Here is a 16836-nt window from a genome sequence, read left to right on the forward strand (position 1 = left end):
CAGAGACAGGCTCCCATCTGGTCACAGGCATGAGGTAGAGCTGATGTGGCCCTGGAGGGGACATTATGCGTCTGGCTGTGCTCTAAGAAAGGCTTGGTGTCTCATGATTTCCTTCTTCCCCAGTCCTGCCAGTTTTCGCAAAAAGGATCCTGAAGAGAAAGGAAAAAAATTTCCCCATCTAAAAGTGCAGATCAGGTGAGCTTCTACTTTCTCTTTGTTCATAAATGCGTTTTTGTTTTTAGTACAAACATTTGCTTTTCTTTTCCTGAAATGTCAGTGGCCTATTCTAGGCCTATTCTTCCTTCCCAGTAAATGAGGGGCCATACAGATGGGTCACCCTCTCATTCACTTTTTGTAATAGTAAATATATATCCTGGAGTCTAAAGTTACAACTTTGTTTAATAAAGCAAATGAGATGAATATTTAAGTGGAATCACATCATTGCTGTCCTGCAGAACCTCAATTTAAAAGTGAGGCAAGATCAGAGGTGGTCTGATTGGTGTCAGTGACATGGGCATATGCTTTTTAAGGTGTTTAGAGGAGGAATGTGATGGAAATCTGTGTCATCATGTGTAGGATTTTTTTCCAGGGAATTGATGGGTTGAGACTTGCTTATAAAAAGTTTGTCAAAAGAAAAAAATGTGCATATGAGTAAAGTAATATTCATTGTGATGTACAATAATACTCAAATTTTAAATTTTATATGAATTTCATTTACTATTATTGGGATTCAGAGATATTTTATAAGGGTTATATCCAAAGTGATATTTCAATTGGTTATTCAGTAGAGAAAGGGGAAACAAACCAAACACTGTCTGCTTTGCCCACATTTTCTTATTTAGTTTGCAGATGCCCCTCACCTGATATGTTCATGCAGAGGAGAATTTTGTCTGTGAAAAGGTCTTATTGTATTGAAGAAGAATCTTCAAGAGTTGTTGCTGCTGCTAAGTCACTTCAGTCGTTTCCGGCTCTGTGTGACCCCATAGATGGCAGCCCACCAGGCTCCCCGTCCCTGGGATTCTCCAGGCAAGAACACTAGAGCGGGTTGCCATTTCCTTCTCCAATGCATGAAAGTGAAAAGCGAAAGTGAAGTCGCTCAGTCGTGTCCGACTCTTAGCGACCCCATGGACTGCAGCCTACCAGGCTCCTCCGTCCAGGGATTTTCCAGGCAAGAGTTCTGGAGTGGGTTGCCATTGCCTTCTCCCAAGAGTTGTTAGTCTTTATTTATAATGGTCATACTGATTCCCTTACTATTCCCACATATATTAAACAGATTTGCTTCCAAGATTTTCAAATATTTTTAATTGGATATAGATTTGTTGTATACTTAATATTATGGAATTGATACTTATTTTTTTCAAAAAGTTATTCAGTTATATTACATGAGGGACTTGTAAAAAAGAAAGTTAAAATAGCCCTGGCATCATGATTAATATTTTGGGGAGGTTTATTTTAGCAAAATTTTTTTTCTGTGAACCTGTATGTGTGTGTGTGTGTGTGTGTGTGTGTGTGTGCATGTGTATGCAGAACAGAAACTGTTCTAATGAAACGTTCAAAGGACACAGATTCCACAACTCTTATTTGGAAAAAGTAATTCTACCAAAGCAGAGGTTTCTTATATCTCCATGAATATAGAAAGAAGAGGAACACGTCAGTGAAGCTTCATAAACTTTCCAAGTATTTATACCTCCAAATTTGTATTATATAAATCAATATATTATTTGATTTATAAATATAAATTATATATATATAATTTATAAATATATTTATATATATATATTTATATATAATTTATAAATATAAATATTAAAAAAACAAATATAAATCAAATAATTATTGGCACAATTTACCAAATAAGATAGCCCTTCAGGATTAAACTTCTTTGGTTGATTTTGGGACTTTGCTGGTGGTCCAGTGGCTAAGACTCCATGCTCTCAATTCATGGAGCCCAGGTTCAATCTCTGGTCAGGGAACTAGATCCCACATGCTGCAACTAAGACCCAGCACAGCCTAAATAAATAAATATTAAAAAAATTAAATTGCTTTAACAGGACACAGTAATAACCTCTCTAGTCCAAGTATCTTTAAATGCAAACAACATTTTGGAACACAGGTTTATAATAGTAGAAAACAGAATAAAATGGTAACAACTATAAATATTAATGTAAATCTTTACGTAGGGCAGGAGACTAAGATTGAACCTCTTATTAACATTCTCCATTTAATGCCTTATTAGGTTCTCTTTATCAGCTTTATGTTGAAGAATGGTGTCTCTTCTTTTGTAGCAGCAAGGATGAGGAGAGATCTGCTTAGCACTTTTAAGCCTTGCCTCTAGAATATGTAAAATATCATTATTAAAAAAAGTGGGCATGAGACTCAAATTTTACTATAAAAACAGAAAGTAGAAAATAATTTCATAACAATACCATCTAACTTATTTAGCAATTACATGCACTAAATGCTATGTAATATCCCAATCTTCATGACAACTGTAGGAGACTGGTACTGTTCTTATCCCTAGTTTGTCAATAAACTAACTGAAAGTTGGCAGCTGTCAGATTAGGACTTACATCCTGAAAGTCAACAACAGAGTCTGTGTTATGAATGACATTATAATCTCTCCCTTAATTGTACATCCTTTTTTTTTTTCCTGGCTGCACCACTCGGCTTGCAGTATCTGTTTCCCCACCAGGTATCAAACCTTGGCCCTAAACAGTGAAAGCACCTAGCCCCAACCACTGGACACTCAGAGAATTTCCCATATTTGTTTAATTTTCCTGTATCAGTTAGTAATTCATCATGAATATCCTTCTCCAACATTAAATATGGGCCAGTATAATCAGTATTAATAAGGGCCTTCAGTTCAGTTCAGTCGCTCAGTTGTGTCTAACTCTTTGTGACCCCATGAACTGCAGCACGCCAGGCCTCCCTGTCCATCACCAACTCCCGGAGTTCACTCAGACTCACGTCCATCGATTCAGTGATGCCATCCAGCCATCTCATCCTCTGTCGTCCCCTTCTCCTCCTGCCCCCAATCCCTCCCAGCATCAGAGTCTTTTCCAATGAGTCAGCTCTTCGCATGACGTGGCCAAAGTACTGGAGTTTCAGCTTTAGCATCATTCCTTCCAAAGAAATCCCAGGGCTGATCTCCTTTAGGATGGACTGGTTGGATCTCCTTGCAGTCCCAGGGACTCTCAAGAGTCTTCTCCAACACCACAGTTGTTAAAGCATCAATTCTTCGGCACTCAGCTTTCTTCACAGTCCAACTCTCACATCCATACATGACTACTGGAAAAACCATAGCCTTGACTAGACAGACCTTTGTTAGCAAAGTAATGTCTCTGCTTTTTAATATGCTATCTAGGTTGGTCATAACTTTCCTTCCAAGGAGTAAGTGCCTTTTAATTTCATGGCTGCAGTCACCATCTGTAGTGATTTTGGAGCCCAGAAAAATAAAGTCTGACACTGTTTCCACTGTTTCCCCATCTATTTCCCATGAAGTAATGGGACCAGATGCCATGATCTTCGTTTTCTGAATGTTGAGCTTTAAGCCAACTTTTTCACTCTCCTCTTTCACTTTCATCAAGAGGCTTTTTAGTTCTTCTTCACTTTCTGCCATAAGGGTGGTATCATCTGCATATCTGAGGTTATTGCTATTTCTCCCGGCAGTCTTGATTCCAGTTTGTGCTTCTTCCAGCCCAGTGTTTGTCATGATGTATTCTGCATATTAGTTAAATAAGCAGGGTGACAATATACAGCCTTGATGTACTCCTTTTCCTATTTGGAACCAGTCTGTTGTAGTGTGCCATCAAAACTGACCATAATTTTATATTTAAAATGGATAACAAACAAGGACCCACTGTATATAGAACTCTACTCAATGTTATGTGGCAGCCTGGATGGGAGGGGCTTTGGGATAGAAGGGATCTATGTATATGTATGGCTGAGTCCCTTCACTGTTCACCTGAAACTATTATAACATTGTTAATCAGCTATACCCCAAAGCAAAATAAAAAGTTCAAAGCGGGGTAAAAAACTGACCATAATTTATTCAACCTGTTGCCTCCTGTAGCTATTTATTTTTCTAACAGTTGGTTATTCTAAGTTGTTATATGATAAACATCTTGCACATGTATCTTAGTGTGCTAAGAAAAACTGCCTAAAAATGGAATTGTGGTTGAATAACAGACATTAGGGGTCACAGGATGCTGAATCTTATGATAGTAGTTAGAGGAATACAAGCATTGAAACACAGTCACTATCCTTAAGTTTCTTATAATAGGGCAAATAATATAAAGTCAAAATAGACAGAATTAGCATGAGATAGGAGGTAATAAGGGGTAATAAGGGCTTCCCTGGTGGCTCAGTGGTAAAGAATCTTCCTGCAATGCAGAAGATGTGAGTTTGATCTCTGGGTTCGGAAGATCCCCAGGAGAAGGAAATGGCAACCCATTCCAGTATTCTTGCCTGGGAAAGACCATGAACAGAGGAGCCTGATGGGCTACAGTCCATGGGGTCGAAAAGAGTTGGACACGACTAAGCGACTAGACCACAAGGAGGTAATAAAGCCTCTAGAGATACTCAGGTCACATTTCTTGGGAGTTCATAGAAAGGAGATAGTATTTCTCTAGCAACCTCTGTCAGCTTTTGACCAGTTTATTCTGAGTTTAGGGGAACTCTGGTGAAAAATGAAATTTAGGCTGTGTGATTCATATCAGCTCTGTGCAGTAGAACTTTCTACACAATGGAGTATTACTCAGCCATTAAAAAGAATACATTTGAATCAGTTCTAATGAGGTGGATGAAACTGGAGCCTATTATACAGAGTGAAGTAAGCCAGAAGGAAAAACACCAATACAGCATACTAACACATATATATGGAATTTAGAAAGATGGTAACAATAACCCTGTGTACGAGACAGCAAAAGAGACACTGATGTATAGAACAGTCTTATGGACTCTGTGGGAGAGGGAGAGGGTGGGAAGATTTGGGAGAATGGCATTGAAACATGTAAAATATCATGTATGAAACGAGTTGCCAGTCCAGGTTCGATGCACGATACTGGATGCTTGGGGCTAGTGCACTGGGATGACCCAGAGGGATGGTATGGGGAGGGAGGAGGGAGGAGGGTTCAGGATGGGGAACACATGTATACCTGTGGCAGATTCATTATGATATTTGGCAAAACTAATACAATATAGAAGGTCTGTTCTGCTTTTAAAGGCAGTACAGAAAGGCATTGAGGACACAGACTCTGGAGCCCTATGGTCTGGGTTCAAATACTCTGTCACTCACCAGCTGTTACTCCTTCCATGTGTTATGCTTTTATCAGTGTAAATGGGGCTATTATTACCTTAGGGCACTCTTGTGAGAATTAAATGAATTAATATATATAAGAGCTTGCAAGGATGCCTAGTATGCAGTATTATTTTTGTTGTTTTTATTTTAGTAAAAGAAAAATTTCTTGTTACTGTTTAGTCATTAAGTCATGTCTGACTCTTTTGTGACACCATGGACTATAGCCCACCAGGCTCCTCTGTCCATGGGATTTTCCAGTCAAGAATACTAGAGTGGGTTGACATTTCTTTCTCCAGGGGATCTGCCCCATTAGGGATCAAACCCATGTCTCCTGAAGCGGCAGAAGGATTCTCTACCACTGAGTCACCTGGGAAGCCCAGAAGAAAAATATTGTCTTCAAAAATACTTCCAAGTTCTCCCTCAGAATTCTTTGAATAGAAAATGTTTTTAATGTTTTCCCAGAAATCAGGCCTTTTCCCCTGGGTCTTGGGCCTTTGAAAGGAGCCTTCATCTCAGGGCCATGTGTCTTTCTGACCCAGAGGGTGTGATGGCATCCCCCTTGGCTGATCTGCCATCACTCACCTGTGAACCAACTTCCTGTTCCTTCTCTCATTATCATCCAGGGCTCTTTCTCTTGCTCCAATAAAGTAATCATGTCTGGCTTAGGAGTGGAACATCCTGCTCACAAGAAAGAAATGCCACAATGACTTACAAGAAACAAAAACCGTAAGTTCAAAATGACTTAATTTAGACTTGGTTACATTTACATTAAACTCTAGGTCAAAGTGTGTGTGTGTGTGTGTGTGTGTGTGTGTATGCACTCAGTCCTGTCTGACTCTTTGTGACCCTATGGGCTGTAGCCCCCAGACTCCTCTGTCCATGGAATTTTCTAGGCAAGAATGCCAGAGTGAGTTGCCATTTCCTACTCCAGGGGATCTTTCCCACCCATGGGTCACATCCACATCTCTTATGCCTCCTGCACCAGCAGGTGGATTCTTTAGCACTGCGCCACCTGCAAAGTCCTATAGGTCAAAATAGCATTTGATAAAATTGAAAAGGCCATTGAAGAATATTCATATTTAGATGGATTCATGGTCATAGGACTACAGAGGCCAAATAGGGGAGGTAGAAGGTCTTGAGAGCCTCATGTGGCTAGTAGCTACCATACTGGAGAATGTAAATATATAAGATATCCATCTTTGCAGAAAGTTCTTTTTTTTTTTTAATTTTTTAAAATTATTTCACTTCTCTTCTATTTTCCTCCCATTTCAAAGAGGGAACTGCCTTCTCTTTTCCCCATTGACAACCATTTAATCTGTGTTTCCAAGTCCTCTTCTATATTTACACTTCTATTCTTTTCTCCATTGCATAAAATTATTTTATACATACTTCCAACTTACTTGGAAGCAAGACTGTGCCCAAGTTTAAGTACCATTGATATAGATTCCTACATGTTGTAGTAAAGAAGATGACCTGTACAGAGAAGCAAGGCAATATGGTGGTGATATGTTTTTATCTGTGATAATTTATCTGAATTTTATTCTAAGAGATTGAAGAGAAACCTTTGGGGAAAAAATTATGTACAGATTCTCAAAGTGATCTGCATCAGAATCATCTGATGAAAAAGATTAAAAATAAAGACATTCAGAAGTTGTTCCTATAGATTTTCATTCCTTTGGGTTGTTGCCCAAAAAGCAGTATACATAAGGAACTCCCCTACATTCATCCTAAGTAGGGGGACCACTGACTCAATTTGTTCATCCAATCACTTATTTTACCCTCTTTTAGCATCACATCATTTTCTGAAGCCTTTTGCCTTCTTTCAAATTGCATTACAACTTCAGTTCAGTCATTCAGTCGTGTCTGACTCTTTGCGACCCCATGAATCGCAGCACGCCAGGTCTCCCTGTCCATCACCAACTCCCAGAGTTCACTCAGACTCACGTCCATCGATTCAGTGATGCCATCCAGCCATCTCATCCTCTGTCGTCCCCTTCTCCTCCTGCCCCCGATCCCTCCCAGCATCAGAGTCTTTTCCAATGAGTCAACTCTTCGCATGACGTGGCCAAAGTACTGGAGTTTCAGCTTTAGCATCATTCCTTCCAAAGAAATCCCAGGGCTGATCTCCTTTAGAATGGACTGGTTGGATCTCCTTGCAGTCCAAGGGATTCTCAAGAGTCTTCTCCAACACCACAGTTCAAAAGCATCAATTCTTCAGCACTCAGCTTTCTTCACAGTTCAACTCTCACATCCATACATGACCACTGGAAAAACCATGGCCTTGACTAGACAGACCTTTGTTATCAAAGTAATGTCTCTGCTTTTGACTATGCTATCTAGGTTGGTCATAACTTTTCTTACGAGGAGTAAGCGTCTTTTAATTTCACGGCTGCAGTCACCATCTGCAGTGATTTTGGAGCCCCAAAAAATAAAGTCTGACACTGTTTCCACTGTTTCCCCATCTATTTGCCATGAAGTGATGGGACCAGATGCCATGATCTTCGTTTTCTGAATGTTGAGTTTTAAGCCAACTTTTTTACTCTCCTCTTTCACTTTCATCAAGAGGCTTTTTAGTTCCTCTTCACTTTCTGCCATAGAGTTCTTTAAATCGGGATCCAGCAGACAAACAGCTTACCATCTGCTTTTGAATGGCTATAAGGTTAAAACTGGTTTTTACATTTTTAGTGTTTGGAAAAAAATCAGAAGAATATTTTGTGAAGCAAAAATTTTACAAAATTCAAATTTCTGTGTCCATACACCATATGTAGTATTACAACATAGCTACACTTATTCAATTATATGCTGTCTAAGGCTCCCTTTGAGCTTATAATGGCTGAGCTGGGTAATTGTCACAAAGACTGTATGTCCTATAAAGGCTAAAACTTTTACTATCTGGCTCTTTACAGAAAAAGTTTGCCGACTTGTGCTCTAAAACTCAACTTCTAATCTGTGTTATTCTTAGTTTGTCTTTTATTTTAACTATAAGATGCAACCCCTTATTCTACCCCCAACATAGAACAATCACATCACAGCACTTGTTTCCTTCTTTTTTTTGTCCAGATTTGGAGTCTAAGTATTTCACCAAGAAGTTATTTCCAGAAAAGGATATTTGTGGAATATATTTGTTTCAGTTGCAGACAGTGGATGAAAGTCAAGCTTCTATCCATGAGGACACCATTTTCAGAAGTGATTTGCAGTGTTAACATGAGTTTGAGAGACAAGAAGGAAATCAAATGAGATGTGCTAGTCAAATGATAACCCAAAAATGTATAGCTCTTCCTCTACATGAGAAAATTCATGCTATAGAGAAATCATATGAATGTAAGGAATGTAGGAAGGCTTTTAGACAACAGTCAGTTGTCATACAACAACCAGTATGAATTCTGGTGAGAGACCCTATAAATGCAAGGAATGTGGGAAAGCCTTTTGTCGTGTGGGGGACCTTAGAGTACATCAGACAATTCATGCTGGGGAGAGACCCCATGAATGTAACAATTGTGGGAAGACCTTTAGGCTTCATTATCACCTTACTGAACATCAGAGAATACATTCTGGTGTGAAACCCTATGAGTGCAAAGAATGTGGGAAGGCCTTTAGTCGTGTTTGAGACCTTAGAGTACATCAGACAATTCATGCTGGGAAGAAACCTTATGAATGTAAGGAATGTGGGAAGACCTGTAGACTTCATTATCAGCTTACTGAACATCAAAAATTCATACTGGTGAGAGGCCTTATGAATGTAAAATTTGTGGAAAGACCTTTAGGGTACAACGACATATTAGTCAACATCAGAAAATTCATACTGGTGTAAAACCTTATAAATGTAATGACTGTGGGAAGGCCTTCAGTCATGGTTCATACCTTGTTCAACATCAGAAAATTCATACTGGTGACAAACCCTATGAATGTAAAGATTGTGATAAGTCCTTTAGTTTTCATGCAGAACTTATTCGACATCATAGAATTCATACTGGTGAGAAACCCTACGAATGTAAAGAATGTGGAAAAACCTTTGGTCTCCAAACAGAACTGACTCGGCATTGTAGAATTCATACTGGAGAGAAACCCTATGAATGTAAGGACTGTGGGAAGGCCTTTATTTGTGGCTATCAGCTGACTTTACATCTGAGGGTTCATACTGGTGAGATTCCCTATGAATGTAAGGAATGTGGGAAAACCTTCAGTAGTCTCTATCATCTTACTCAACATCACAGAATTCATACTGGTGAGAAACCCTATGGATGTAAAGAATGTGGGAAGGCCTTTCGCCTTCAAGCAGAACTTACCAGACATCACAGAATTCATACTTGTGAAAAACCCTATGAATGCAAGAAATGTGGGAAGGCCTTTATTCATAGCAGTCAACTTATTTCACACCAGCGAATTCACACCAATGACAACACCTACGAGTGCAAAGAATGTGGAAAGATTTTCAGTCGTCGCTACAATCTTACTCGACATTATAAAATTCATACCGGTTAAAAACCCTATGTATGTAAAGAATGTGGAAAGGCCTTTCGCTTTCAAACAGAACTCACTCAGCATCACAGAATTCATACTGGTGAAAAGCCCTATAAATGTCAGGAATGTGGGAAAGCCTTTATCCATAGCAATCATCTTACTCAACATCAGAGAATTCATACTGGTGAGAAACCTTATGAATGTAACGAATGTGGGAAGACCTTTAGTCGGCACTATCATCTTACTCAACATCACAGAATCCACACTGGGGAGAAACCCTACATATGCGACAAATGTGGGAATGCTTTTATTTGTAGTTATCAACTTACCTTACATCAAAGAATTCACACTGGTGAGATTCCATATGAATGTAAGGAATGTGGAAAGGCCTTTAGTCGCCAGTATCATCTTACTCAACATTTTAGACTTCATACTGGTGAGAAACCTTATGGGTGTAAAGAATGTGGGGGTGCCTTCCGTCTTCAAGCAGAACTTACTCGACATCACACGATTCATACCGGTGAAAAACCCTATAAATGTAAAGAATGTGGGAAAGCCTTTAGTGTTAAATCAGAACTTATACGACATCACAGAATTCATACTGGCGAAAAACCCTATAAATGTAAAGAATGTGGGAAGGCTTTTATTCGTAGTGATCAACTCACTTTACATCAGAGAAATGACCTTAGTGAGGAATCGCTATGCATAATGTAAAGAGGATATTGATTGGTTGCTAAGTTGTGTCTGACTCTTTTGTGACCCCATGGACTAGCCTGCCAGGCTCTTCTGTCCATGAGATTTCTCAGGTAAGAATATTGGAGTGGGTTGCCATTTGCTCTCCAGGGGATCTTCCTGACCCACAACTCCTGCATTGCAAGTGGATTCTTTACCATCTGAGCTACCAGGGAAGTCCCTACAGAGGATACAGTGACCTTTAGAAAATGCTTTTTATAACAACAGAGAATTCATAATTAAAAATTTTACTTGTTAGGGAACATGTGGTAATCCCCTTTGCTTCATGCTTAAAAGTTAACAGAAATAGTTTTATACTACATATATTGATTTAAAGAGCTGAATGAATTAAAGCATCACCCAGTCTTGGTTAACTGTAGAGAATGATACTGCTGCAGTGCATCTCAAATCAAGATGAAGGATACCACCTCCCCACAAAAATTGTTGTTGACCAGTACTTTTAAAAGGCACAATGACATTGGATTACCAGATAAATAAAACTGAAAGAAAAACAAACATACAAAACGAAAGCCCCCAATTTATTTTACTACTTTAAAAAATATATTTATTTTTGGTTGTGGTGGATCTTCATTGTTGCATGAGGGCTTTCTCTAGTTGCAGCAAGAGGGGGCTACTCTTTGTAGTTTTGGTGCATGGGCTTCTCATTGCAGTGACTTCTCTTCTTACAGAGCATGGGCTGTAGTTGTGGCACATAGGCTTAGTTATCCCACAGCATGTGGAATCTTCCTGGACCAGGATTGAACCCATGTACCCTGCATTGGCTTATGGATTCTTAACTGCTAGACCACCAGGGAAGTTCCCCCAATTTTTGTTATTGGATTTAACAGACATAAATTGGCCCTGTCATCTTTCTGTGAATAACTCTATAAATATTTGCTCTCAGTGTCTGTACCTTAACTCATTGCAGACCAGAAGCAAACAATCTGTGGACCAGCATAAGTACACGGACCACACTTTATACAGCATTACAACAGAAAAGAATTCTGTTAATATGACAGATGTGGGAGAAGACTTTAGCCATGGCAAATTTTTACTAGAGTTCTCATAATTCCATTGCTGCCTGTGTGGTATTGGCAAGGTGCTCTTCCCCTCTGTGCCTCAGTTTTAAAGTGGTGATTATAGTACCTACCTAAAAATACTGGCAACCCACTCCAGTACTCTTGCCTGGAAAATCCCATGGACTGAGGAGCCTGGTGGGCTGCAGTCCATGGGGTTGCTAAGAGTCAGACACGACTGAGCGACTTCACTTTCACTTTTCACTTTCATGCATTGGAGAAGGAAATGGCAACCCACTCCAGTGTTCTTGCCTGGAGAATCCCAGGGATGGGGGAGCCTGGTGGGCTGACGTCTATGGGGTTGCACAGAGTCGGACACGACTGAAGCAACTTAGCAGCAATAATACTTTTCTAAGGATGAAATTTTAATTTTAAAAGAACTTTAGAAGAGAATGTGTTCAATAATTATTACTTTCAGTGATATTAGTAAATTCATGTGAGAGGAAGACCCTGTGAATATAAGGAATTTTTAAAAACTCACTGATTTTCATTTTGTTTACTTAAATAATTAATTATGGATAAAGTCTAGTAAAATAAACTTTCACTTCTAAAATTAAGAAGTCATTTCCAAAAACTAATGTGAGAAAGAAATCTCTAGAGTTGATAAATGTGGAGATTACGAGAGAAAGCTTTTGAAGAATCTGGGAGTGCTGTAATGCTTTTTCTTTTATAATCCATAAAGCAGACATGTTACTGTCTGCTTTTTCTGCTCCAAATTCATGATAAATTAGAAACTAACAATGAAAAGACCACTGTCTATTTGGAAAAATAAAAGAAAAATGCAGTGAATAATATAATGGCCTCTCTAGAATCAATGATTGTTAATATGTTCTCTGATTTGCTTTGTATAATTTTTGACATTTTTTTACTGTAGTGTCTGAGTATAAATACAGACATTAGACATCATGGAGCGTCCCTGGTGGCTCAAACAGTAAAGAACCTTCCTGTAATGCAGGAGATCCAGATTCAATCTCTGGGTTGGGAAGATCCCTTGGAGAAGGGAATTGCAACCCACTCCAGTATTCTTGCCAGGAGAATTCCATGGACAGAGGAGCCTGGTGGGTCACAGTCCACCTGGTCGTAAAGAGTTGAACATGACTGAGTGAATAAGCATGCATATAGCCATCATAACATTTCACCTCTCTATATATCATGCAACTCCTAAGAAAAAAGACTGCCTCCTACTCAATCACTATGTAACTTCACACTGAAGGAGATTATCAATAGTACCATATCTGTAATACTGCAGAGATAACCAGTGCCTTAAGCCAACGTATCTAAAAGAATGTCTCTGGGAATAGTAGTATTTAATGGTACTGGGGAAATGTTCTGTGGTCACTTACGAACGTCTAAATAATAAACCCCTTCTAAGAAAAAAATGCTCAGTATCATACAATTAAAGACTTGAGAGGCCTACAATAAAGAAAATTTGCTTAGCTTTGTTTATCCTATTGTTTCTTAAACTTTACTAAGGAAGTCTCATTCACAACACCTAATATCTTCAGGATGTGAACCCACATGGGAAATGCTTCCATAATGAGAGAGTCAGTTCCTAGGCAGGTTGATAAGGAGTCTAGGGGTCCCCAAGGAGAGAGGGGTCTGGAATTCTCAAGGAGGAAGAAAGGACAAACTTTTTTTCTTTCTCCACATTCCTTAGGATTATATAACAATAATGTATCCTGCCTAAGGACAGTCTTTGGATTCAACCTTCTGTTATCTTAAAATGTTAATTATGGGAGTAGACCTGGTCTTTACAAGGATGTATCTTGCCTGAGGACAGTGTTATCTTAAAATGTAAATTATGGGAGTAGGTCTGATGAGGTCTTTACAACCTCCAGATATTCTTTGGATTATATAACCTCATTGTTAACACTAGCAAGCGGGTACTCTTTCTACCCACTTCTGATGCCTATGTCAGAAGCTTTCTCTATCTCCTTTATACTTTAATAAAACTTTATTACACAAAAGCTCTGAGCGATCAGGCCTCGTCTCTGGCCCCGGATTGAATTCTTCTCCTTCGGGGGCCAAGAATCCCGGTGTCTTCGCGTGATTCAACAACAACCTTTCAATAACTGAAGAAGAGTGACCCTCAAGATGGACAGTCCAGATAACCACGGCAAGTGCTTACCTATGTTGAGAAAGGAAATGCATGGTGTGTTTCTCTGTTGCTCATATCTTCCTCTGCAGTCAACTGCTTGTGCTTTAAATGTAGGGCTGATACTTTCTACAAAATTAAACACTTATTTGATCTAGTTTTTTATATGGACATATCATGATGTATTTAAACCTCTTATTTTTTAGTGTTTAGGTTTAACAATTTTTCAGTTTCAGATATATCCTTGTCTGTGACCACTGGTTTGTGTGAACTGGAATTTCTTTAATTGTACACATGGAAAAGTAGAACTGTTGGTACATTATATATTCTTTCACTTATGTTAGATATTGCTAAATTGATCATAGATTAAATACACTTCCAATTCTACTAGATATTGTCTAGTTGTTCTCTTAGACTCCTATTGAGTTTTCCTACAGCTTCATATTAGGTATAAGCTTTACTAAATGTTTTGATAAATTTCAATTTCAGTTGATCACTTTTCAAATGTGTTTCTCAGCCAGTCATTATTTCTTTACTTTGAATTTCCTGTTCTTAACTTTCTCCATTATTGTTGTTCTGTTGTTTGTTTTCTAATAGGCTTGAATGGTATTCTGGATATTTCATTTGCAATCATTTTCTCCTATCTTAAATATAGCATTAGTTATCTATCTACTGAACACTTATCCTATTTTTATGAGACACATTTCCAAGTTATAAATTGTATAATCTATAATAATAAATTTTTTCTAATATTTATACTTATTACTTTACTTTTCTTCTTATGATAGACTCTTCAGAACAAAGTTGAGTATTATGGTAATCAGTTCAGTTCAGTTCAGTCACTCAGTCGTGTCTGACTCTTCGACCCCATGAATCACAGCACGTCAGGCCTCCCTGTCCATCACTAACTCCCGGAGTTCACTCAAACTCATGTCCATTGAGTCAGTGATGCCATCCAGCCATCTTATCCTCTGTCGTCCCCTTTTCCTCCTGCCCCCAATCCCTCCCAGCATCAGAGTCTTTTCCAATGAGTCAACTCTTCGCATGAGGTGGCCAGAGTATTGGAGTTTCAGCTTTAGCATCAGTCCTCCCAATGAACACCCAGAACTGATCTCCTTTAGGATGGACTGCAGTCATCAATTTCTCTGAATTTAGAAATGTCCCAGTACTTAATCATTTACTATAATGTTCACTCTATTTGGAGATAAATTCTCCTTGTTGCCTCTAAATAATTTCCTTCAGTATTTGTAGGGGACCATAAATTTCCTTCAGTATTTGTAGGGGACCAGAGAATACCTCGGAGAAGGCAATGGCACCCCACTCCAGTACTCTTGCCTGGAAAATCCCATGGGCAGAGGAGCCTGGTAGGCTGCAGTCCATGGGGTTGCTGAGGGTCGGACATGACTGAACGACTTCACTTTCACTTTTCACTTTCCTGCATTGAAGAAGGAAATGGCAACCCACTCCAGTGTTCTTGCCTGGAGAATCCCAGGGACGGGGTGGGGTCGGGGGGCCCTGGTGGGCTGCCATCTATGGGGTTGCACAGAGTTGGACACGACTGAAGTGACTTAGCAGCAGAGAATACCTACTTTGTTTGCTAGTGACTGCTGAATTTTGTCCAAGACCATTTTGTTATCTATTGATAAAATCTTGTGTTTTTCACCTTAAATTTATTGATGTATTGATTTGTTTCTATCTGTTTCTTGATGTAAGTTTATTGGTGCTTTGATTTGTTTTTATTTAAAATTAAATTTTAAACAATTCTTGTAATATACTGTGATTTTTTTCATACTGCTGAAGTTCATTTGGTAATATATTATTTAGAATGTTTCCATCTATAATCATATGTTGCGGGGAGCCGGTGAGGCATTCTGCTCATGACAAAGGTCATGAGGAAGGAGGCTCAGCATACGCAAAGGCGGGATCGAGCCTCAGGAGTCCGCCCGGAACTTCTCGAGCATTTTCCCCCAAAAAACCAGAGTCTGCCTACTTTATTGCTTTGTGCTCTCACCTCTGACTTTACTGGGGGCTGTCCCCTACCACCATCTCTCTCTCTCTCTGTCAAAGAGTTAACTTACAGCTCCAATTAATAAAGTTCCTGGGCAATTAGGAGTGTTTAAATCCAAACCCCTCAGATGGCTCTCTAACTCGCCTGACAAGTGTACCCGGACTCCTGCAGCTATGCATACGATTGTTTACAGTCTCCTAGCCTCCAGAGGCACGGGAAGCTTAAGATATTCAAATAGCTTAGAGCCTCTCAGAGAGTTAAAAACTGTCAGAATAAACTAGTAAAGGATTTCATTGATGAGTCAATGCTTGTTGCCAAGTTTTCACATCCCCTGAATTGTATCCTTGAATGTGTATTAATTAATAGTTGGTATATAGAAAAAAAAATAAGTAGTGGCCTTGGTGTTAGTAACTTTAGACCCTTAAGGTAATAAATTCTTTTCTTTGTTGTAAGCCCATTACACATCCGCCCTATAGGAATGCAATTTTATCTTTGGAAGATGGTGCCAAACCTTAAAATAATTACTCTTAGAGAAAATAAGTCTTTGTTGATAAGTCCTTGTCAAGAGTCATAAAATGTTAGTACGCCTTCTGGCCAGAAGATGATGTAAATCACCTAAACCATTTGTATACGATAAATTTGCAGGAAAGAAACCCTGGTTTTTGATAAGGGTCAAAGACTGCTGACTTTGCATCCCCTATTATCCTCTATGTGTAACTTAGGGTATAAAAGCCCCTGTTAAAAATAAAGCTACGGGCCTTGTTCATCAACGCTTGGTCTCCCCATGTCATTCTTCCCTTTAACTTCCAGCTGAGTCTCCATCTGGAGCGCGGAACCCACCACGCTTACTAATTATGCCTGGGCTTCTAAGACCCACTCGAGAAGGTGTCTAGGGTGAGTCACCTTCCGCTATTCGAGAGGGCGCCTGCGGCCTACGTAAGTGGTGCAAACTTCTTGTCTTGAAGTTTTATTGGTCTCCCGTGTAAACCAAGCTACTCAGCTTCTTTTCTCCACTGAATTTTCCTGAGCTATCCTCATTCTATTGTTCTCTATATCTCTAATTAGCATATAAATAGTCGCCTAGGCCGTCTCTCCTTCGAATACCCTGGATCAGCTGGGGCTGGTCCCCAGCAATATGTGAGGCAGTATTATAGTTTTATTTTTC

General features: G+C 39.2%; 1 protein-coding gene across 1 annotated transcript; it reads left to right on the plus strand.

Annotated features, from left to right (window-relative positions):
• Nucleotides 1-7: 7 nt before the first annotated feature.
• On the plus strand, nucleotides 8-15399 carry LOC100140085 (zinc finger protein 546-like). The gene is given in 4 exon segments (XM_015458098.3): nucleotides 8-195; nucleotides 5923-6025; nucleotides 8360-9009; nucleotides 9012-15399. Coding segments are annotated over 2 exon segments (1797 nt in total). The 5' UTR covers nucleotides 8-195; nucleotides 5923-6025; nucleotides 8360-8675; the 3' UTR covers nucleotides 10475-15399.
• The last annotated feature ends 1437 nt before the right edge of the window (nucleotides 15400-16836 follow it).

This window comes from Bos taurus, chromosome 18 (genome assembly GCF_002263795.3).
Source record: "Bos taurus isolate L1 Dominette 01449 registration number 42190680 breed Hereford chromosome 18, ARS-UCD2.0, whole genome shotgun sequence".
Classification (NCBI taxonomy): Eukaryota; Metazoa; Chordata; class Mammalia; order Artiodactyla; family Bovidae; genus Bos; species Bos taurus.